Raw genomic sequence first — 22,554 nt, 5'->3', positions numbered from 1 at the left:
TATTTAAAAATATGATACATAATTATGACAGATCAATAATATTTAGAAAATATAAAAGCATAATATTTACAATAAATATGTCATTTTTTCAATTTCTTCATATGTTATGTATGGTTAAAAAATAATGGGAGAAACAAATAAAATATCATTAACAGACTATAAATAGCTCTACTTTTTAATATAAATTACAAAATGTTAATGCAATATTAATAAATTTAGTTTTATTTAATTAATATAAAATAAAATAAATTTAACTATTGTATATTGTATAGAATATATATTCTTTGAAAGTAAAATAACCATAGTTTAAAATGGCTTATAAGTCAATAACACAGTATTAAAATATATAAATAAAATAAAAATTGAAGTAGTTTGAATTAATTGCAAATAATAATACCTTGTTTATAACTTAGTTTCCTCAGCTATGTTAAATGGAGCAACAAAAATTTATAAATCTCTATTTAAAATAAAACGATTACCCTCAGATTGTTTTCCAGTATAACGGAATCGACGTCGACCATAAGCAGCTAATTCAAATATAAAATAAATATTAGTTAAAACTAATTAGAATATACTAATTTACTTAAATATCTTCATAATAATATACCTTGATGATGTATTTCTTGTGTTGGAATAGCAGAAAGTGGTGAGAAAATATTTGATATATTTCCATTAGATTGGGATCCACAAGTTGATCTCCAGTCAAGTGGTTCGTTTAAACGTTTCTAAAAATGAAAAAAAAATTAATTTATGATTTCATTTTTTATTTATCCAAAAAACCTTAATTGGTGCATAAATATTATTTCTAACATAAAAATTAACAATTAGTAAAATTTAATTCTATAACAATATTTACCGGACGAATGATTTTGGTATATTCGCCTTTAGTCATTGCAGCATCTAATTCTTCATTAGTAACTGGTCTTGAATCAAGAAATCTCAACTCTGGTAAATAATATAAAACAGAATACCTAAAATTAAAATAAATATGAAGAACAAAATTAAATTTTTATGTTACTCATTTCATTTTAAATAAAAAAATAATTGTATAACCTATATCTTTTATAATCATTCTCATCTTTTTCAAAATCTATCAGTTGTGTTGGGCAAGCTTTATTTCCAAGTAAGCTAAGAAATCTCAAAGATGGCATACAATATTTTATTTGAGTTACTAAGTTTTCTAAATCTGTTATATGTACAATAATTATAGTTTTAGTGGTAATATACAGAAGTATAAATACTACGTATTAATTTATTAAAATATTACATTATTATTATTATTCATTGAAAGTATTTGTAAATTTGGTAAACGTGGTAATTTAATATTATCATTAAGATTGTTATTATCCAAGACAAATTCTTCTAAATCAGAAAATAGCTCTGAATGATTTAAAGTTGTCAAATTATTAAAGCTTAAATCCAAAGACTTGACTTTAGATCCATACATTTTCCCAAGTATTTCTGGAATACATGTAACTTCTTGGCCAACATAACATAACTGAAACACAATCATAATTTAAATGTTAAAATTGAATCATATATTTAGGCATACTTCATACAAATATTTTATAGAAAATAAACCAAATTTAATAATCTTGAACTTATATATATAATACTTACAAACTTAATAAACATGTATAAGAATATTATAGTATGAAAAAAAATAATAAAATAAAAAATAAATAATAAATAAAATAAGTTACATTTATTTAAAGTGTAATGGTTATAGAATCTATAATATACTTGAAGTCAAACATTAACACAAGTAATGATATACAAATTAATTAAAATTAATGAAATTTATTGTTAAACAATAACTAGCCATAATATTTAAATCAATAAGTCGGTATGCTAATTGGTATGTTTTTTCTGGTAAAAAATATCTTCCTACATTTAAAAAATGATTTTATCATCAATGTTACCTGAGATTTAGACAATACAGAATCACTATAAACTGCATAATACAAATGGGAATAATTGCATGATTTATCTTCATTTGATTTTTCATCATGAATATCTCCACCTAAGTATTATAAGGAAAATCCAATTTTCACTAACAAGATATGTTAAATAATTTTGTTCTTACTTCTTGATAAAATTTTAGTATCATGCAGTGTTGTAACAGTTAAAGAATATGAAAATGTACATCGTTCTGGAGAAAAAAGGAGAAACTTGAGGAATTCCATTTACACGAAAAGTAAGTTACATTTAAAATATAGTGACCACAAAATTCAATTTGTTGTTAACAAAAAGGTTTCATAATAAATGTTTTTATGAACCCTTTCAAGTGTAAAAAATTTAAGATACTGTAATAGGACATATAATCACATATTTTAAAAATCAATAAACAGTTTGTAAATCAACATAATTAACTTAGTGGTTTTATAAAAACATATGATAATATAAGCGGTGAAATTTAAAATTAATAATAATAATATTAATAAAGAATTATCATATACATTAAACATATATTTTAAATCATTTTCTTTTGTTTATAGTTTATTTATTTAATAATTGTTCGTTGAAATATCCAGGAATGACCCGGTCAAGAGCCTAATCTTTACCTTTCCTGACCCTAACCAAATTAAAATTATACTTTTATTCTATATCATAATAACATAAACCTAATATTCTAGGCACATTTACAGCTGGATTTTTTTGTTTAGTAGAAAGGCTTCTTGGACAAAAATAAACTCTTATAAGTGCGATAGGTATTAACTAATGTAACACGAAGAAAAATATTTTATATTTTTAATTAATATGATGAAATATTAATACTGTTACATACCGGTTTTTTTAAAAAAGATTTAATATTGCCTTGTTACCTTACTAACACAATGCTGATAATGAGAAAATAAAAATACTTGATAACTTTAATATAAAAAATTTTAAACAAATAGTACATTTAAATACTATTTATTCAATTAATTACGAGTAGAAATAATTATTTTTTACAACAACTGATTATTTGCTTAATTGAAATTATTTTATAGTTTTATTTAAATAAATAAATAAATAAATTTAACAATTTAATTAAAAACTTGATTATCAAAATTATCAAATTGGCACTTTTAAATTATATAAATTATAATACTTTACCAATAAACTTTATTGTAACTTAGTTAAATGTAAATAAAATAAATGGACAGAATAATTTTAAAATAAAAAATTGGTTAGATACTGAAATGCTTTAATGTTTATTATACATTGTGTTGATTATATAAATTTTAAATTATAAGATAAATTATTATTTTCAAAAATGTATCCAGAGTAAAAGTGGATATTTACATAAATAATGACTAGGGCGCGGATTTTTATGTAATTACTAGGGCTCGGATTTAAATGCCCTAAAAATATCTATAAAATTTCCTAAAAATATCAAAAAATGCATCATTTATTAAATAAATTTAAATTATTATTAAAAAATGAGTAAAAAATGAAATTTTATTTACAATTATAATTATACTACAAAAAATAAAAATAAAATTACAATCAAAAATTGAATTAAAAATTAAATTACATATTTAAATTGCACTGTACAATTAGTATTTCTTTTAAGTTTTGGAATTTGAATGATTAATGGTTGTTTGCCAATAAGTTTTTATATACTGAAAATGACCTCTCAACATCAACTGAAGTTAGTCATAATACAAGAAATAGGTCAAAAATGTCCTAAAATATAAAAAAAATGTATTAAAAACGTCAAAAATGCTCTAAAAAGTATAAAATCCGCTAAAAATGCAAAAAAATGCAAAAAATGTTTGCAGGTAGAACACGTAGTACCTGAAACGAATTTATAGCTTGGAAAGCATTGCATAAGACATCCCAAAAAAAAGATGCAAATGCACTGAAATCTGAGCCCTAGTAATTACATATATTTATTGAATGTAAATTTCTCAATTCTAATTAAAAATAAGCACATTACATAACACTCTGAATTATATGAGACCTTTTTTATTTTACATATTTTCACATATTTTGATGTAAATACATATTTTTAAATATTTCATTAATATTTAAATATTTTGTAAATATTTCACATTTTCATACCATTAAAATACAGTTTTTATTTAATTTACAATTATTATATTGGAATTAAATGAAAGAAGATATTTCAAATTTTGATTCAGATACTACAATTGCTATTACTTCTGATATTATGTAAATTAATAACTTGCAAAATAATGAAACATGTATTTCCAAAAAATTTTTTTTTTTTGGTTATAATAATAAAATATTAGAATCATTGAATCTAACAATAATTGAAAGTTTCGCGATAGTGGAAAATGCAAAAATTCAATGAAATTAAGTTCAAGGAGAATCTAGAGTTATAATAAAAATTAATTAAACTACGTACTGGGTAATACATTGGTTTACAAAAAAATTAAAATTATTAGATATAATCTTATTAATATAAATGAAAATATGTCAAATTATATTGAAGTAACTCCATCCGATATATGTGGTATGAAATATGCCCCATTAACCTCGGTTGAAGTCGAATGCAGCCTCAGCCGCTACAAGTCGACTTTGAAATCTAACAGCCATACATTAAAATTTGAAAATCTTTAAATGCACATCATATCGCATTGTTCCGAAGAAGACAACAATGAAGATGATTAAATGAATAATTATAATTTAATAATTAAAAATTAATGGAAAATATTGATTTTTTTGTTCAATATTTTACGTTTTTTAATACATATTTTAGCAAAAATTAGAACATAAATATTTACATATTTTGACTTTTTTATTACATAAAAATCCGCACCCTAATAATGACTAACTTTTCAATTTTAACATTGCAATATATTTTATATACTTGTATTAAAATTAAAATCCTTCATACATAAAATTAAGTACTTATTTAATATAATCAGTTTTTAGCATAAGACATAACTAAAGATAAACAAAATAATTTTCAATATTTGTGAAAGTAACTTCGTCAAATTTTCTGATTTTTAAACCGTCTAAAATAGCTATGGTAAGTTTAACTATAATTTTTAATCCATAAAAAACGAAAAACTTATTTTTAGTCAATAAAATATAACCATTTGCTAATAAAAATAAAACCATTTTTTTCAATTACTCAAACTTCACAACAACAAAATAATATCAAGAAAATAAAAAATTATAATTCAAATTAAGAACATTTTCTTTGTAAATAATATGACAAATAAAATATAATCAAGACAAACATAAGAGTACCTACATATAGGTACCATATTCTTACGTTAAAAATTATAAGTAACCTAACTTTAATTTTGATGGCAATATCTTAAGAAAAAAAAAAAATTATATAAATTTCACAACCATTTTATGCTATATTTAATATTATTCTGTGAATTATATATTGTTGTGATACAAAACACTTAAAATTAATAAATTAAATTAATAACACATAACAAGATTATACTATTCTAAAATTATTATATTTTTTTAAAAAAAAATAATAATTAATTATTACCCGGTTATTTTGAAAATTAATTATTCGTGAATCTGTTATGTTTTCTTGGTCCATCCCTGTTTTTTGTAATTGATATTTGATACTTATGTACAAAAAAAAAGTATCAGATACAAAATGTCTTCAGGCAATCTGAAATTATTTTGTAATTATATCAATAAAATAAAATATTAACACCGATCGAAAAATGATTCACAATTGTAAATAAGGCTAACAGGAATTATGGTTTTATCTTATTTTATTGTAATACGGATGTATAGTGTTAAAAATAATTAATACACTATACAATTAAACTGTTAAATACATAAGTAAATGTTTACAAATATAATAAGTAATCACAATCGGATTTTAAACTGTCTTACAAAATTATTAAAGTATATGATAAAAACTAAGCGTACCAACTGATAATTAGTTGACTAAAAAATACCACATAACATTAAACTATCATTATAATTTATAATAATTCGACATAATATTTAGAATCCATAACCATTGTTTTAACCCTATGACAGAAATAGACATAACTACCAAATTATCAAGTCGATGATTTAAGTATTACTTATTTAAATTTAACTAATAACAAAATTAGGAATACTAAAATAGTTGCATACATGATTTAAAGGAAATTTTTTAATTAAAATATAACGTATTGATGAGAATTGTTTTATTTATTTATTCAATACCTGTATGTATTCATGTATATGAACATAAACATTGTTTACGCATTACAAATTACACATTAATAATTTATTCGCCCGTGTATCATATGTCAATTGTCTAAGTCACACATTGAGAACTAATAACATAAAAACTAAGTATTAAATAAAAACATACAACGTTTTGTTATTATTTTTATTTTTTCATACTTATTAATGAATAATATAATAACATCTACCTAATAATGAATAAATGAACAATTTTTTTTTTTTTCATTAAAGTTACATAATGATATTTTTGGGACTTTGGCCATACATAAATAATTAATTTATTATCGCAGTATATATAATTGGTTATAAGATGTTTTGATTATGAATACCTATGTAATATATTACCTAAATGAGTTAGTCCATACCTATTCACATTCAAATTTGAGATTAAATTTAATTGAATTATTGAAGGACTATCTACCTACATTCAAATCTACCTACATTGTTTAATTATAATTTAGGAATGTTGAATGTGCCCTCGGGTACACTGAAAGAAAGTTGTTTCAGACGAGCCACGGACAGGCGCTAGTTTTATGAAACACATTTTATAAACATATTTGTATTGAATATTATTATAATTAGATTTAATTGGTTTTAACAAAGTCGTCCGATGAAAAGGAAGTACTAATGTTGTATTGGTAGCTGTGAAATAAAAAAAAAAGGATCAATCAATTATTAGAATACCAGGGGCATCATGATTGGAAGTTTGTTCTGATGAGTTAGAAATAGTATTGTAAGATGAAGAATCATTTAGCTAGTGTTATAAGCTATAAAAATATAGTTAGTCATGTGATGGTTAGATGATGAGTAGTGTAAATGTAGTCATATTATTGGATAATGAGACATGAGAGTCAACTGATTGGGAGTCAGTTATTGTTCACCAAGAACTCTGTCACTGAGATGTACAACTTCGTGTATAAAAGTAAGCTTAAGATAAAAAAGTTTACTTTTTTCGGGTTATCTTCACTTGACTTCAACTGGATATGGTTGATTACACATGTATTAAGCAGTAATTTTTATTTTTAGGTGGTGGCCCATTGACTTACTGTTGGATTGTTCTTTGGTAGTATTTGTATTTATTTTATTAATATTACAAATTAGTTTATTAGTATTTTTAGAGTAACAATAATAACAATAATATTTTATTCAAATTAATTATTTTGAAAGTTCATAAAAATGAGCCGAAACCCAGTAGTACAGTTTAGTTATATATAAAATAATGTAACATTGTTACATATAGATATTATATACAAAGTATGACATTGGCGGAGTTAGGAGTGTGCCAGCTGTGCGGCAGTGGTGGATTAGGGGGCAGGTTAAAATGTTTATAGCCTAGGGCGACTTTTTTGAGAGGGTGGCTTTTTTTATAGACTTAAGTGTTATTATTGACTTATTAGTTATATTTATTTTAGTATATTATTTTTATATTTGTCATACAAACACGAATAAAAATAATTTTAAAAAGTTATAATAATATATTAATATGTACATTGTATGATGCGTATCTACAAGCTATAGTAAGAATATTACAATTATTATTACAATTTGAAAATATTTCTTTTGTAATAAAATAATTACAGTTAGTTACTAGTTATTATTAATAACTTATTAGTACCAATGTAGTCATTGGGAACATCCGACTATCTGAGTATAGATATTTTCAAATCCGGCTATTTATATTTCCATTATGTGACTATATAAGCATTTTTTATTCGTACTGGTAATAATGGTATCTGAAGTAAAATAATAGACATGAAATATTTAATTTTTAGAAGTTTTCTATTTTAAAGATTTTATATTTTATTTTATTTTTTTTTTGATAAAAAAACTGAATAAAATTTGAAGAGAATGGTTTAAACCAAATATTGTTGGTTCCATAGTAGAGTGATAGGAGAGGAGCAAAATGATTAAGCCTTGAGGCGCCAAAACCGCCACTGCTGTGCAGTGGCACAGGCTCCTGCGCTTCATGGAACCCCACAGTTAACAAAAAGTCGAGCAAAAATCTGTAGTTAATTCACGATTTACTATGAAAAATCGGGGCCCCGGAGTAAAATTAGCAAGTATGAACCCTAACACCGTTTATTATTGTCAAATACTTCAAATTAAATTTTACCATGAAGTAGTCGTAATCTTGGACATAAGTGCGTGTACTTATAAAATAACATGTGATACACGGGTTTACGCGAATTTATTGGGAATGCTTTTATTATATAAACCAATTTGATAAATAATTTATAAATAATAAATAAAAATGTCGTACGAATCTTACCTTATGTTATATAGGGTTTTTATTTATTACAAATTTTAAATGTAAAGACATTTTTCTTTTAAGCACCTTTTGGAGTTTAAATTTATTGGTTCAACTATTCCTTTACTAATACTGACACGTTGAAAACTTGGATAGAAATTACAGTATACTTCTGTGAATATTTTCAATTTATTAAAACCGTAATTGATGGATTTGAAGAAAAAAAATGTAAAATTTTAGTGGTCCAATTACCGTATAACTTTTTAAAAAAAAGTGAATTGTGGCCTAATTCCAAAACGTCCTATTATATGGCGTACCAATGTATCCAGTGGCGTGGCGAAGAGGGGTCCAAAACCGACGAATGCCTGTATCAAATATTAAAGGGTTGGTGGGTATCCCCTACTACGCTGAACGAATCTGCCGTAAATTTTTATTTTTATACCGGCCATTTAATAACATTTTTTTGTGCTATAATTTTTATTAGGCATAGTAAACTAGGTCAGGTATCCGGTTGGGGCCAAGCGGTACTAATGTGAAAACAGTATCTGCTCAAACAGAAAAAAAAGGTACCAATTGTTCAGTAAACAGAAATGTTTATTACTAATTTGCAAAAATTAAGACGTTCTAATAAATATAAATAGAAGGACATTATCAATTTTTAAAGGGTGGGTAAATACCAAAAATGTATTTTTTTTTCTTACAAATAATCCTGTCGCCACGCTCCGGAAAGTATTCAACTCCCTGCTCAGTGAATACTCCATAAAGTAATAAACTATGGCAGAGAATTTGCAATATTTGCATATTTGTTTTGCAAAATCACAAAAACAGCAGAGTACGAATCAAATACATTTCTGAAATGTCGTTTCATGCTTCCATAAAGCTACGAGTAGTCTTAACATTTTATTTTTTATATAAATGCCTATTATGATTATTTTTTGTTTTTAGTGCATATTGCTTCCTTTCAGTAAATAATATTATATTAAGTAAGTATAATTTAAATAAATTATCATTTTATCAACACTTTTCTGTTTATGTTTTTATTTCATCTAATATACGATCACAATATTGTAGAGATAAAAATAATTTTAAATTTTGATCATGCAATAAGGTTGTTGATGAATTGCAGACGAATGTTTATCTTAATAAATACGTCTCGAATGTTGGCGATTTTAGTTTATAATCAGTAAACATGTTGTCTAAATCATACAATTCCCGATAGGACGCACAAATGACACCAAAAATTGTCATTACACTGCCTTGTCAATCGTTCGTTAATAATTTAATATTTCAGTAATTTAGTCTTGGCTATATGCAATCTCTGTATGTGCGTCTATTCGTAATTCATGTTAGATTTTCGTCTTTGCGTGCTGTTTTAATATTAAAATGCCGATTGATTAGCAGTATTTTATGCAGTTATTTATCGAAATTTGGTATCGATATTTTTTTGACTAACGGTATAATTCTGCAGGACACTATAGGATAGGTAGTGTACTTACAGTATACTGTAATTATTGTGACGTTAAAGTAGAATGTGAAAACGATTTAATGTTACCCAAATTTAAATAATTTATATATTTTTTTTAATAAATCACATTAAAAAAAATATAAGTGCATATTTTTAGTACATATTACAGGGTGTTTAATTGTATGAGTGCTTACATACTTAGTGCTGTTTAGAATTACAAGTTTTCTGCCCTATTAATAACTAATCTAAATTACTGTACGAGGTAGGTAGGTACAGTCGTCAGTTACATTTAATCGCACATTAAAGGTTTTTAGAAAACTTTTGGGCTAATTCATCTAGTATTTGTTATTGTGAATTTTTAAGGATTATTGTCATATTCGGAATGGTGTTTTAAAATCATGGAATAAAAACAGTACTATATGATCTCCGTGACGTCGTTGTATGAGTGTATGGCTAAAATTAAATCAATACTTCGGTCATGCGTCGCAGACCCATATTGTTAGTAGCGTGGAGTATAATTTTCCTTTATTTGTTATGAGAATGTAATATTATGTTACTACGGTATTAATAATGAATAGATTGTGTAAATGGCTACTGACGGTGAGGATGGAAGTCTTTTTGATCTGGACACAGTGCGGTCATTACATAAGACAGTAATAGCATTGAGAACAGCTCTTGAACGATCAAAAGCTGAACTGGAATTAGTCAGGAAATCCTGTAGCGCCATGGATGATAAAAAGGTAGACATTTACTCAATTTTGTTTACCAATTGTGAATAGAGCACAATCCTTTAGCTTACCCAAATATTTAAAATCTAAGATGAATGAAATTTAAATTTTTTTTCTTTTTTTAAATTATCACACAAGTTACAGCATTTTAATGTATCATTTAGATTGTATGTCAAAATTCTGAAGAAACTGATGAAATTGAGTTAATATTTACAACAGATGACACTGTAAATGTGTCACCCAATGAAGATCTTGTTTCTTTCGATAATGTATTGGAGACAGATATTTCAAAGTGTGGAGCAAATTCCAAAGAAATGACCAATACGAAATATCTTAGCCCTTTAAGGCCAATTTTAAAAGATATTACTCTAAAAACACAAGAAGTTGAAGCACAAACAGATATTACAGCTTTACCTTTGCAATGGCGTTCTGAAGGATTTTTAATTAATCAAACAAAAACTACATCACCAAACACAACACTACCATCAAAATTTATTGTACCAGCAGATAAAAATACAAGAAAACAATGTTTGCGTGTGTCCAAAAAAACAACAGAATCAAGAAGGGTTATGTTGTCAGATATTAATTTTACAAGTATGGTACCTGAGTTATCAAGAAGTGTAGACCATTTATGTAGACAACCTGGACCAATTAGTCGTGAACCATCAAGATCTAAGTAAATATTTTATTAAAGAATAAATTTATTATTTCCTTAATAATTTATTGTTTTTCTTTTATAGATTTCCAAGAAGTCCTGGTTATTATTCAGTTGGTTCATCATCTTCACGGTATGATTTTGGTTCAGTATTTTCAGTACATTCATCATGTTACCGATGCCAAGTAAGACCATCAGTAATGTCATTGGAAGCACGCCATAATGCTTCATGGTCATCTGTACCATCTTCACCTACTAAATGTAGACGTTCAGCTAGTGTACCATGTGAACCATGTGCATCCTTACAAGATGTAAAATATTCATCTACTGCTACATTAAAAGCAGAAGATGAAATACCAAAAAAAATAAAAAATAGAGTATCATTTAAAGGTCAGATTACTATTTAAAAGAATTAAATAGAAGTTTAATAATGAAAAATTATTTAGAATTGGGTAAAGTGCGTTTATCGATGCCAGATTTAAGAAAATCTGAAGGTGATTCAACTGATTCACTTATAGAAGAATCTGAATGTACTGTACGTAATGCAATAGATTCTCTTATCACTGGATGCCCTACATATGTAAAGGAATGCAAAAAGCACAGACGTTATTCAGAACCGTATCACAATAATATAGGTTAGAGAATTATTTTTCATTATTTATCTTCAATATTGATAAATATTTTCATAGTTTCTTCATAGCTATTTAAAAATTTTTGTTTTAAAATATTATTTTTAGTTAATTATTTTGTCTGTTATTTTCTTAATAATTTATAATTTTTATAAATTCTGAGCTAAAATCTTTAATTTAAATCTTAATTTCATCTTCAGTGTTTATATTTAGCGAAAAGTATAAAAGTATATATTTTTTTAGAATGTTGTTCAATGTCTATGCATGGTAAACCTTATTTGCCTAAATCCATTTATGATCTTCAACTGAATGCTTTAGTCAAAGTGATAACTAACTTTGGTAAAGTAGTAGGCGGACGATTACGATACATAGGTCATGTGGCTAATAACACTGAGCCACTAGTAGGAGTTCAATTTGATCATAAAATTGGAGACTGTGATGGATCATTAAATGGGATAAGATATTTTGAATGGTAAGTAAAAAAAACATTTTATTTCAAACATTCAATTAATATATTTTAACTTTTCAGTGGAATTAATAATGGTCAATTTGTTCCATTCCAAAAAATTGTTATGGCTTGGAGAGATATTTAAAAACGGCGTTCTATGAATAGGAAAATTGTATTCTATGTTTTTTAATCAATAATAATTATTCAATTAATTCTTGTTGTGCATTTACTATAATCAAAACTAAATTATATCATTATTAGTGAATTTACTGTTAATATTAAATAATAATTATTGTACCATTATGTTTAAATTGAAGTATTTTATCAACATAAATAAAATTTCAGATGATAAAATATATTTACCAGCATTTTTCTTTATAAATATATTTAGCATAGCTAAAATTTCAAAATGTATAATATTCTATATTCTAAAATTATTATCTCAATATGCTTGCTTACATAAAAGGTGTCAAAATTATGTAAGCTCATTTTTTTTAAACTGCACTTTCATAATATTTCGATTCTTTTTGTTTCCTAACTGCTTGTATGCATTTAGCCATTGTGGGTGAAGATCTACTTATGGGATCTGTCATATAGAAATCTTCCAATGCAATTTGTTTCACATTTAATGGTTTAGTAGCAGATTGGGCAGATAAATCCTAAAAAAAAAAAAAATGATTTAAATAAAAATAATATTAAAATAAAGGATGTATTTAGTTACTTTAGCTAAATCTGCAGCCTGTGCCAAATAGTTTGCTTGTTCTAGATCTCCATACCTAGTCATGCTTGGACAAACATCAGTTAAACGGTCACGTACCTCATTTAAAGTATCATAAGGAAGTTTTACACCCACGAACTGGAATAACAAACAAATGTACATTTTTTTTTTTTATCATAAATATAAAACAACTTTAATTTTTTTTTTGTACATTAAGTAAATAAGATATCAATATACATGTATATATATAGATAAAGGTTCCATAAAAAATTATTTTGAACAAGTCATCCAGAGGTAACACCTTCAAATATTAATTACATTGCCTGTTGAATTACACAAGTAAATTTAATTCCAATTCAGTTAGTTTGCGAGGAGAATTATTGGGTTTTTATGCTGTTGCCATATTTGGATGAGAAGTATTTAATTTGGGTTTGACCATATAATTGGTTGTAATGCATTTCTTTAATTTTGTGACATTTTTAATTTTCAAGTATTTATATAGTGAATAATTAGTTAATATTAAAATAGTTATAATTAAATTAGTCATATAATATTGTAACGTGGTCGGGGATGACCAGTAAAATATATGATTTCAGGAAAGATTTTCTAGTCCTTGTGAATATATTATACCGTATCTCGAGAGCATAAAAGGAAAGATCTTGATATTACAAATAAATGTAGATTGATTTAGTTTAGTTATTATTATTTAATATACATATATAAATAAGACTTACGGACTATGGACTACATCAAGACAATATGGAGTTCAGCTACATCAGAAGAACGTCGTGGCAGTACTGCCGCGACTTAATGTAATATCGTAAACATGTAAATTAACGTTATTTCTACTCAGCAATATCCATATTACATGAGTAGACATTAATAATATGTAACAATCATTACACTATGGAGCACTAGAAATAATTTAGAGTGGTATGTTCTGGTAGAATTGAATAGGGCAAATGGTTGAGGGTATAACTGGACCCCAAATTTGCATGCCAGACAAGTCATATCATTGTGCTGTATTTAAGTTTAAGATTGAATTTAAGAGAGGGTGAAATAGGTGAATATTATTATATTATTAGTTTATTATGAGCCAGTTTTATTTTAAATTTGTGGTTTCCAAGTAAGGTGCAATAAATACATATGTATTTATTTTAAGTATTTATTCTTACTTCAGAAATTGCTCTGATAATTTTCCAGTCTGAACGTGCCATTCCTGGTGGTTGTACAGCCATCAAGGTTTGTTGTGCACGACCTTCAGTATTGACATAGGTTGCTTGTTTTTCTGTATAAGCAGCTCCTGGGAGTACAATATCAGCAATTGCTGCTCCAGCATCTCCATGATGTCCTAAATTTATATTAACAAATTAATTCAATAATATTTAAATACATATTTCAAGATCTATTTTGTATTATTAAAGGTATAGTTTAGGGTATCCAGTTGATTACGGTTTTATTAATTATTTTTATTATTTTAGTAATTTACCATTTAAAAAGGTACTTTTTTAACTTTATTAGATAATTATTTAAAAGCTTTAAAACTATTATGAATGATTTTTAGAGAAATTATGTATAACCTGAATACTATGCTTATGTTTATTTTTTTTTATTTTAATACGTAATATACAATCTATAACTATGCTTATGTAAATAATTTTTCCTACAAAAACTATTATGTTCTCATTTATTTTATTTTTGTCTATTTTAGTAAAAATGTTTGTACAAAAAGTGTCTTGATTATTTTTTTTTTTTTACAACTTTGGAACCATTATTTCTAAGTGAGATACATAATATTTTGCAATCTATATTTCAAGAATAATTATTGCTTCATTATAAAATAATGAACAAGTAGTAAAATATTAATCTTTTATTATTATACATGTATACTCAAATACCATTTTATTTAAATTTTATTTAAGACTGTTAAATAAAACAAAAAAAAAAAACCTAAAAATCCGGTTTAAAACCTGTTTTATTTTCACTAGTCTAATGTTTAAAATGAATGATTCAATTATCACATTAAGATTTTGTTTAAGATTAAATTAACTAGTCAAGTTCACCAGCTAAATTCAATAACATATTATATTATTTACTAACAATTGAAATCCATAGAAAAATAATTACAACCATAAATATACAACATATAAAGATACCATAAGTGATACTAATTTGTTAAAATATTTTCCTATTACCTTGATATATAACCAGAGTTCCAGTAGGTTTGCTTTTTGTTAATGTTTCATTGTCAGCCCCTAATAAATAGAGAACTTTTGGAGCACATAAATTAAAATTTGGTTTATAACCCAGGTCTAATGCAGCTACTTGTCCAGCAACTTGTTGCAATACATTTAAAATTCTCCATCCTTTTTCAGCCTAAATTTATTTAATTTTACTATAATACAAATAGCAATGAAAAAATTATATTAAATAGAAAAATTCATTACGTTTTTTGATAATTCTTGAGAAAGCTGCTGTGCCTGGGCTAGAAGTACAGCACCATCTTTTTGTTCAAATTGTTGAGCCCCTAAAATTATGACTGGACGCTTAGCTTTAGAAAGTTTAGCAAAGAACGGATGTCTTTTTTCTGCTAAATCTTTAAGGGTTGCTGGGGATTCACCTAAATACTAAATGTAAAAATAATAAGACATAGTTTTAAAAAAGAAGAAATATATATCTGTAAAACTAACTGCTTTCATTTGTTTGTATTAAAGAATAAACAAATTTAAAATATGACTTACGTCATAGTCATACGACAAGTCAACTTTAGGTCCCAATAGAGCTATTTCAAGATCATTGTGTACATATGATTTACGAATACGTGTATTTAACAACGGGGCTTCAAAACGTGGGTTAGTGCCAATTAAAAGTACCAAATCAGCTTGTTCCAATCCTATAATTAAATATATATTAAATTTTAAAATTATTTTTAAAACCTTTAACTTACCGGATATGCTGCTATTTAAGAGGTATGAAGACCTAAAATCGGTACCAGAACCAGTCATTGGGAAAGGTTCTTCTGTATATAGTTCTTCACTTCCTAAACTATTAAGTAAATCTTTAAATGCTATCATGGATTCAGCATCTGATAAACCACCAGTCACACCTACAATCTAAAACAACATAAAAAATTAGTTAATTAAATTAATTGATTTAATTAAAATTCTTACATCTCCTTTTGCATTAATCAATGCTCTAGATGTTGCTACTAATGCATCTTCCCATCCAACTGGTACTAAATTTCCTTGTTTATCCTTGATTAATGGAGTAACTAGCCGTTGACGTTTAAGTCCATCATATGAAAAACGCGATTTATCTGATAACCATTCTTCATTTACATCCTATTAAAATAAAAGTTACACAAATAAAGTTAAAAATACAAAAATATCATTATTTAAAAAATACTTCATTTAATCGGGGTAATATTCTCATCACATCTCCAGCTCTTGTAGAAACAACAATATTGCTTCCTAATGCATCCAAAACATCTATACTATCAGTTTTTCTAGTCTCCCATGGACGTGCAGTAAATGAATATGGTTTACTGGTTAATGCTCCAACAGGACACAAATCAATCACATTGCCACTTAGTTCAGATAAAAACATTTTCTCTATATAAGTTCCAACCTAACAATTAAAAACAAACAAGATAAATAATATATTATTAATTCAATAAAACCTAATATTGTATTCCATACGATTCAATAATATTTAATAGCAAGATTCAATACCTGCATATCTGAACCACGGCCAGTTGTACCTAGATCGTCAACACCAGCTACTTCTGAAGCGAAACGAATACATCTTGTACAATGTATACAACGTGTCATTATAGTTTTAACAAGGGGACCAATATCTTTATCTTCAACAGCCCTAAAATGTATTTCTAATTATTATCATTATTATTATTTATTAAAACATTGAAAATAAAGTACCTTTTTCCACTAAAATCAATATCAACAAAACGAGATCTATCACTACCAAATGCCATACTCTGGTCTTGTAAATCACATTCACCTCCTTGATCACAAATAGGGCAATCAAGAGGATGGTTCATCAGTAAAAATTCCATAACACCTTCACGAGCTTTACGTGTTAATTCAGAGTTTGTTTTAATTTTCCAACCATTCATCACTGGCATGGCACATGCTGCAACTGGCTAAAATAATATTTTGAGAATAATGCATCAGAATATAATATATTGATATAATGTAATATAAAAAGACTTAATAAGAAACCATACCTTTGGTGATCTTTCAACTTCAACTAAACACATCCTACAGTTTCCTGCAACAGCTAAACGTTCATGATAACAAAACCTAGGTATTTCTACACCAGCGAGAGCAGCAGCCTAAAAAAACAAAACAAAAGGTGATACTCAGTAATAAACATTTTTAAAACTGAAAACTGAATTTACTTGTAATACAGTGGTTCCAGGATCTACAAAAACTTTTTTGTCATCTATAAATACTTCAAGTTTAGATGGTGGAGTGTTAGAGTTTGGACGAACTTGTCCCGATGAAATAACTAACCGAATACAAGGTGCAGCACGCTGAAGCGTAGTCCGAAACATTGTAGGTAAATTAAGTCGAACTAATCGAATTTTTTTAAATCACAAACTAACACAATTTAACTTAGTATAAGTATAAAAACCTCATATATATATACAAATACATACACATGTATAATTGTATGATAAAATTATGTCGAAGAGAAAAATTAAAATGTGAGATAGAACTATTAGAAATCAAACCAAGTTCAATTGATAAGAATCATATGATAATTTTATACCTGGTTACCAGATAAATATTTGTAGTTGTTAACTTAAACCATATACCACACTTCAATAGTTTTATGATAACCTCGACACACAAAACTCGGTCTGCAACGGCGGGCAGCGATCACGCGGTCGACGTGGTGTTCAGCTATATGTTGACGACGCAAAAAATGCTAGGTTTAATCATTAATTTATATTAAATGAGAAAGGCGAAGAAAAAGAATTTACCGTAAACTAAGGGTTGGAGGTAAACATGTTAATCCCTGTTAATCATAGCTGTTTTAAAGAGGTCCAGGAGACAGCACCATATTACTTAAGCCGGGGTTAAACTACACCGTACGTGTATTTTACCAGACCGTGTGCTTTGAAAATGTGTGATACCAATATATATCTTATGGTGATGCTATCAAATTTTGGTTACATATTTTCGCAGTTTTTCTATTAGATAGGATTTTAATATAATAGAAATATTTTCATAAGTTTCAATAATAACTGATGAATATTAAATTATACAGTAGACAGTATGTATTATATTATAATTAGGGTTCGGAACTTAATGCACTTAAGAAGTATTGAATATATATGCACTTATGCGCTTAAAAAAGTACAAATATGCTTCAAAAATATGCATTTAATTTTTTTTTTAACGCAAAAATGTACATTAATAAAGATATTTTATTAAATATACTTGTACATAACAGTACAAATGTTGTTATTGTATTATACTAAGCTAAACATAATTTCTAGGTATAAATATATAAGAAAATAAAATAAAATAAATAGCTTAAAATTTAAAATTTTCTTTCAAAATGTTCCCATTAGGTTTTTCATAGTCAAAAAGTCTTCCCTTTTTTTGTTGTTTTTGGAAAGAAGCGGCGTGTTTTTTGTAGACTGGGCATCCTAAGCTATTCATAATTTCTAGGTATAAATATATAAGATAAAATAAAATAAAACAAATAGTTTGAAATTTAAAATTTTCTTTTAAAATGTTCCCATTAGTTTTTTCATAGTGTCATGAAAATATTTTCAAGGTTACTTAGCAATAAATTGAGTAGCCTAATAAAATCATGCAAGTACAACACCTTCCGAGCCCTTTGTTTTAATAAATAATGTTATCATAGGATATTAAATTATTACTATTAAAATCGGTAACCACACGCCACGGATATAGATAATATAAATAATAAATATAATATAATATAATAATAATATATTATCTATATCCGTGCCACACGCTCAAAAGTTGGATAAAATCAACTTTACGGTATCTTATGGTTAATGAGGTAACTTGTGATATATTATACGGTAAACCTTGATGTAACAATTTGGTTCAGCCAATCAGAGAAAATGATCTTAGAAGACACGACACGGCACGATGTGAATCCGGCTTTAGGAGTTAAATAAATATTACATTTATTTAAGAAGCTAATGAATCTTATCTTTCATGGACGGGAGATTTAATTCTGGGAATGATAGATACTAATTATAAACCTATCGGCAACGATCGCCGAGAGACAACGATCCACTTGTTCCCTCCTGGATTTTTGATGATGGACGAAATGGTTAAGATAATGTAGTATGTAGGTCCTATGTTCCGTTATCCACCGGCTTTTATTTTTGTTATAACCTGTATCTATTTTCTTTTTTTTTTTTAATTTTTAGATGTTGAATTCCGACGAGGAACTAGTTTTTCTTCTTTGCCCTTGAAATTAAGAAGAATCTGAGTCATGGCATCAATACAACGAGAGAACAATTTGGTGAATGCCATAGACTCTGTATTGAAGTTGAGTCTCTTCATCCATTTTTTCTAAATATAATTAATAATATTATATAAAAAAAGGTAAAAAAAAAAAATTAAATTAAAAACAAAAATAGATCGACGTCTGTTTGTGCGGGATTTTGTAATTTTGTACAACTGTACTACGTGTCGTCGTGAATGGTGTGGTCTGAATTGTCCCACTGCGATGGACCGCTTTATTGTACCCATGGCTTAAAAATTCGTAAATTTAAATAAATAATAATAATTTCTGAGTTTCTCACCCTAGGTGTAACTACTATATTTGACTGCCATTTTACAAAGGTTAATTGCCTATTGTAATTTAATATTGATCATTTTTATGATGTTTTTTAATTAAACCGTACTTATAGGGTTGGACATAAACTTATTAATATTTTATTAATTTATATGTTAAGTTATTAATGAGTTTTTATTGACTTAATTCATTATTTATCAGCAATTATTTTACATTTTTTTAATTTAATATTAAATACATAGACATATTAATATATCTATGAACAAATAGTAATTACATAAACATTTTTTTATCAATATTTGTTAAAAATCATTAGTTATAAATATTTACTAATAGTACTTACAAACGAGTTATTTTACATAACTCGTATGTATAGTAAAAAGTTCATATAGATATGTTAATTCATAATCAACAATCTGAGCGCACGGCAGTGCGCCGGCCAAGTTCCAGCAATGTCAATGTATCTTTACATGAACCAATTCGCCCGGTTATTCTAATCCATATATCTCTGTTTCTTTTTAAGATAAACTTTTAAAATTTAAAACACAAATTAATTTCGAGTAGCTTAGGATGATGTAAGAAAATAAGCCCTTAATATTGCACCATTTTGAAATGGGAGGATTTCAAAATTTGCAATTTTGTTACTGACTCACTCACTCACTGATCATCAAAATTATAAGACACTTCTCGTATAAGTAGAAACATGAAATTTGACACAAAAGTAGGTTTTACAGTGTAACTAAAGGGAAAAATCTAAAAATTTAATTTTTTTCAAAATTAATGCCACTTTAGATAGTGTATTTCTAAACGTATGAAGTGCCTTGCTTAGCACGCATAAACGTTCTATTTCAAACAGCGTAATAAGCATGGGCGTGTTTACGCTTATGGTCACTCTGGCAATGGTCAGACCTGCAAAATCCAGCTCCGTTTTAAATTTATGCTTAAATCATTAAAAATAATTACTAAAAAGAAAAAAGAATGATTAAATAAAACAGAACAAAATAATAAATATTTTCACATAAAATATTATATATGTATAATATGTTTGTGACAAAAATTAACTATTATAATAATATTTATTACCTATTATCTATAGCTATAAGTACCCGTGTAGTTCTAATTATATTTTATGTTATATACCTTTTATTTTTTTGAAGAGGGTGAGAATATTATTTACTAACTGTTGTTACTGTAGTAACTACAATTACTACGTACGTTCTCGATGTAGTGTATTGTGTATAAGTCACTCTTTGTCTTCATATCCTAAATGAAAATTTCAATTTTCCTAATGAAAAATTTTATTGGCCATACCTGCACAACATTTTCAGACACGTCTATGGTAATAAGAAATTGTTTGTAGTTGACTTATATATATTTATAAAACATGTTTTTTTTTTAAATTATCGTTTATTTATGAAAATTTACAATCTATATAAAATGGTACAATAAGTAAATGTGAATGAGATAATTTTTTTTTTTTTAAAGAGGCGGTGAGAAGAAGACAGTGAGTAGAAGTTTCACATTAGAAATTTCTACGTGGAGGATAATTTAGTGAGAGATAGTAAAAATGAAAAAGACATTTTGAGTTTAATGTGCGTTGAGAAGATCTCTGGGCTATTCACGTTTAAGGTGCCTGGCTGGGTTGCCAGGAAGAGCGTTGGTATGAAGTTGAGTGATGAGGGTATTTGAGTGGTGTTCCATATTGGAGTGCAGGCGAAGATAATATTTGATAGCTGCTTGTTTAACGGTGAGGATTTGAAGGTCATTATGTAGAGCAATATTTGTGACGTACCAAGGGGTATTAGCAATCATGCGGAGGCAGATAGCTTGAAATGCTTGTATGGTTCTTGTGTTCGATGGTTTAGCGGTACCCCAAAAAGCTATTCCATATGACCAGATAGATTGCAGTAAGGATTTATAGAGTAGTAGATGGTTAGAGATGCACATATTAGATTTCATGAGAGGCCTAAGGATGTGCAGGCGGCTATTTATTTGTTTATGTTTGGTTTTGAGGTGGAGGCCCTAGGTGAACCTTCTTTCAAACAGTAGACCGAGATATTTGACTTCGTTTGTGTGAGAAAAGATTGCGTTTTCAAATGTTATATGAGAACAGTTACCGGATGGGAGGGAGAAGGTGACGTGAGAAGATTATTGATCTTGATTTTCCATGATTTGAACCAGTGGAATAAGCTGTTTAGATGGTTTTGAAGTAGGCCGCTTGCTTCGTGTGGATCTTGACTGGATGAAAGAATTGCGGTGTCGTCGGCATATGTCCCTAATAGGATGTTATCGGTTGTAGGAATGTCAGCTGTGAACAATGTGTAGAGGAAAGGAGCGATGTCGCTTCCCTGAGGGACAACGGCTAGAATGTTTTGTGAGCTGGAAAATGTGGTTTTTAATTTGACTCTGAATGTTCAGTTATTTAGGTATAATTTTAAAAGTAAATAATAAGGAACCGGGAAAGTTTTTTTAAGTTTGTATAATGAACCGTCGTGCCAGACAGCGTCAAAAGCTTGAGCTACGTCGAGAAAAAGCCCTGAGCAATATTTTATTGTTTCTAGAGATGTAGCAATATGGTCCACTACGCGGTGGAGTTGGTGTAAAAGTTGCATGTTTGGCTCGGAAACCAAATTGAAAGCTGGATAGGGCATTTTGTTTGAGTGCGATAGTCATAAGTCTCTT

At 27.0% G+C, this 22,554-nt stretch overlaps 3 protein-coding genes across 5 annotated transcripts; 1 reads left to right on the top strand and 2 right to left on the bottom strand.

Annotated features, from left to right (window-relative positions):
- Window positions 1-273: 273 nt before the first annotated feature.
- LOC112686795 (leucine-rich melanocyte differentiation-associated protein-like) lies at window positions 274-6,249 on the bottom strand. Of its 3 annotated transcripts, none has more exons than XM_025559228.1 (7): window positions 2,087-2,201; window positions 1,923-2,023; window positions 1,273-1,498; window positions 1,054-1,195; window positions 857-971; window positions 608-725; window positions 274-527 (listed from the first exon to the last, which is right to left on the bottom strand). In XM_025559228.1, exons 1-7 carry the CDS (start codon window positions 2,184-2,186, stop codon window positions 448-450), a joined length of 882 nt encoding a protein of 293 aa, XP_025415013.1. In that variant the 5' UTR covers window positions 2,187-2,201; the 3' UTR covers window positions 274-447. The 3 variants fall into 3 exon arrangements, with proteins under 3 accessions (XP_025415013.1, XP_025415015.1, XP_025415014.1); XM_025559230.1 differs by lacking the exons at window positions 1,923-2,023; window positions 2,087-2,201 and adding exons at window positions 5,468-5,596; window positions 6,148-6,249 and having other exon boundaries at window positions 279-527; XM_025559229.1 differs by lacking the exons at window positions 1,923-2,023; window positions 2,087-2,201 and adding an exon at window positions 5,468-5,757 and having other exon boundaries at window positions 279-527.
- Window positions 6,250-10,343: 4,094 nt separating this feature from the next.
- On the top strand, window positions 10,344-12,646 carry LOC112686793. The gene is made up of 6 exons (XM_025559224.1): window positions 10,344-10,624; window positions 10,777-11,288; window positions 11,353-11,657; window positions 11,714-11,902; window positions 12,140-12,368; window positions 12,426-12,646. The coding sequence occupies exons 1-6, from the start codon at window positions 10,472-10,474 to the stop codon at window positions 12,487-12,489; spliced, it is 1,452 nt and encodes a 483-aa protein (XP_025415009.1). The 5' UTR covers window positions 10,344-10,471; the 3' UTR covers window positions 12,490-12,646.
- A 66-nt stretch (window positions 12,647-12,712) lies between these two features.
- LOC112686782 (NADH-ubiquinone oxidoreductase 75 kDa subunit, mitochondrial) lies at window positions 12,713-17,748 on the bottom strand. Its single transcript, XM_025559208.1, has 13 exons — window positions 17,480-17,748; window positions 17,306-17,413; window positions 16,998-17,221; window positions 16,794-16,935; window positions 16,468-16,689; window positions 16,233-16,403; window positions 16,010-16,175; window positions 15,804-15,955; window positions 15,510-15,689; window positions 15,258-15,438; window positions 14,238-14,413; window positions 13,066-13,200; window positions 12,713-13,003 (listed from the first exon to the last, which is right to left on the bottom strand). The coding sequence occupies exons 1-13, from the start codon at window positions 17,633-17,635 to the stop codon at window positions 12,839-12,841; spliced, it is 2,178 nt and encodes a 725-aa protein (XP_025414993.1). The 5' UTR covers window positions 17,636-17,748; the 3' UTR covers window positions 12,713-12,838.
- Window positions 17,749-22,554: the final 4,806 nt, after the last annotated feature.

This window comes from Sipha flava, unplaced genomic scaffold (assembly GCF_003268045.1).
Source record: "Sipha flava isolate LNK unplaced genomic scaffold, YSA_version1 324_pilon_pilon, whole genome shotgun sequence".
Lineage (NCBI taxonomy): Eukaryota > Metazoa > Arthropoda > Insecta > Hemiptera > Aphididae > Sipha > Sipha flava.
The sequence above is the reverse complement of the archived record's forward strand: the minus strand, read 5'-3'. Positions and strand labels throughout refer to the sequence as shown.

Excerpts from the sequence above, each read along its gene's own strand:
- LOC112686793 (XM_025559224.1), top strand. The coding sequence starts at position 10,472 with ATGGCTACTGACGGTGAGGATGGAAGTCTTTTTGATCTGGACACAGTG. Across the intron at positions 10,625-10,776 it reads GCGCCATGGATGATAAAAAG|ATTGTATGTCAAAATTCTGA; the intron begins GTAGACATTTAC and ends TGTATCATTTAG. Across the intron at positions 12,369-12,425 it reads GGGATAAGATATTTTGAATG|TGGAATTAATAATGGTCAAT; the intron begins GTAAGTAAAAAA and ends TTAACTTTTCAG.
- LOC112686795 (XM_025559228.1), bottom strand. The coding sequence starts at position 2,186 with ATGGAATTCCTCAAGTTTCTCCTTTTTTCTCCAGAACGATGTACATTT. Across the intron at positions 1,499-1,922 it reads CTGTATTGTCTAAATCTCAG|TTATGTTATGTTGGCCAAGA; the intron begins GTAACATTGATG and ends ATTGTGTTTCAG. Across the intron at positions 972-1,053 it reads AATGATTATAAAAGATATAG|GTATTCTGTTTTATATTATT; the intron begins GTTATACAATTA and ends TTTTAATTTTAG.
- LOC112686782 (XM_025559208.1), bottom strand. The coding sequence starts at position 17,635 with ATGTTTCGGACTACGCTTCAGCGTGCTGCACCTTGTATTCGGTTAGTT. Across the intron at positions 15,956-16,009 it reads CTTAAATAGCAGCATATCCG|GATTGGAACAAGCTGATTTG; the intron begins GTAAGTTAAAGG and ends ATTTAATTATAG. Across the intron at positions 13,004-13,065 it reads AGGCTGCAGATTTAGCTAAA|GATTTATCTGCCCAATCTGC; the intron begins GTAACTAAATAC and ends TTTTTTTTTTAG.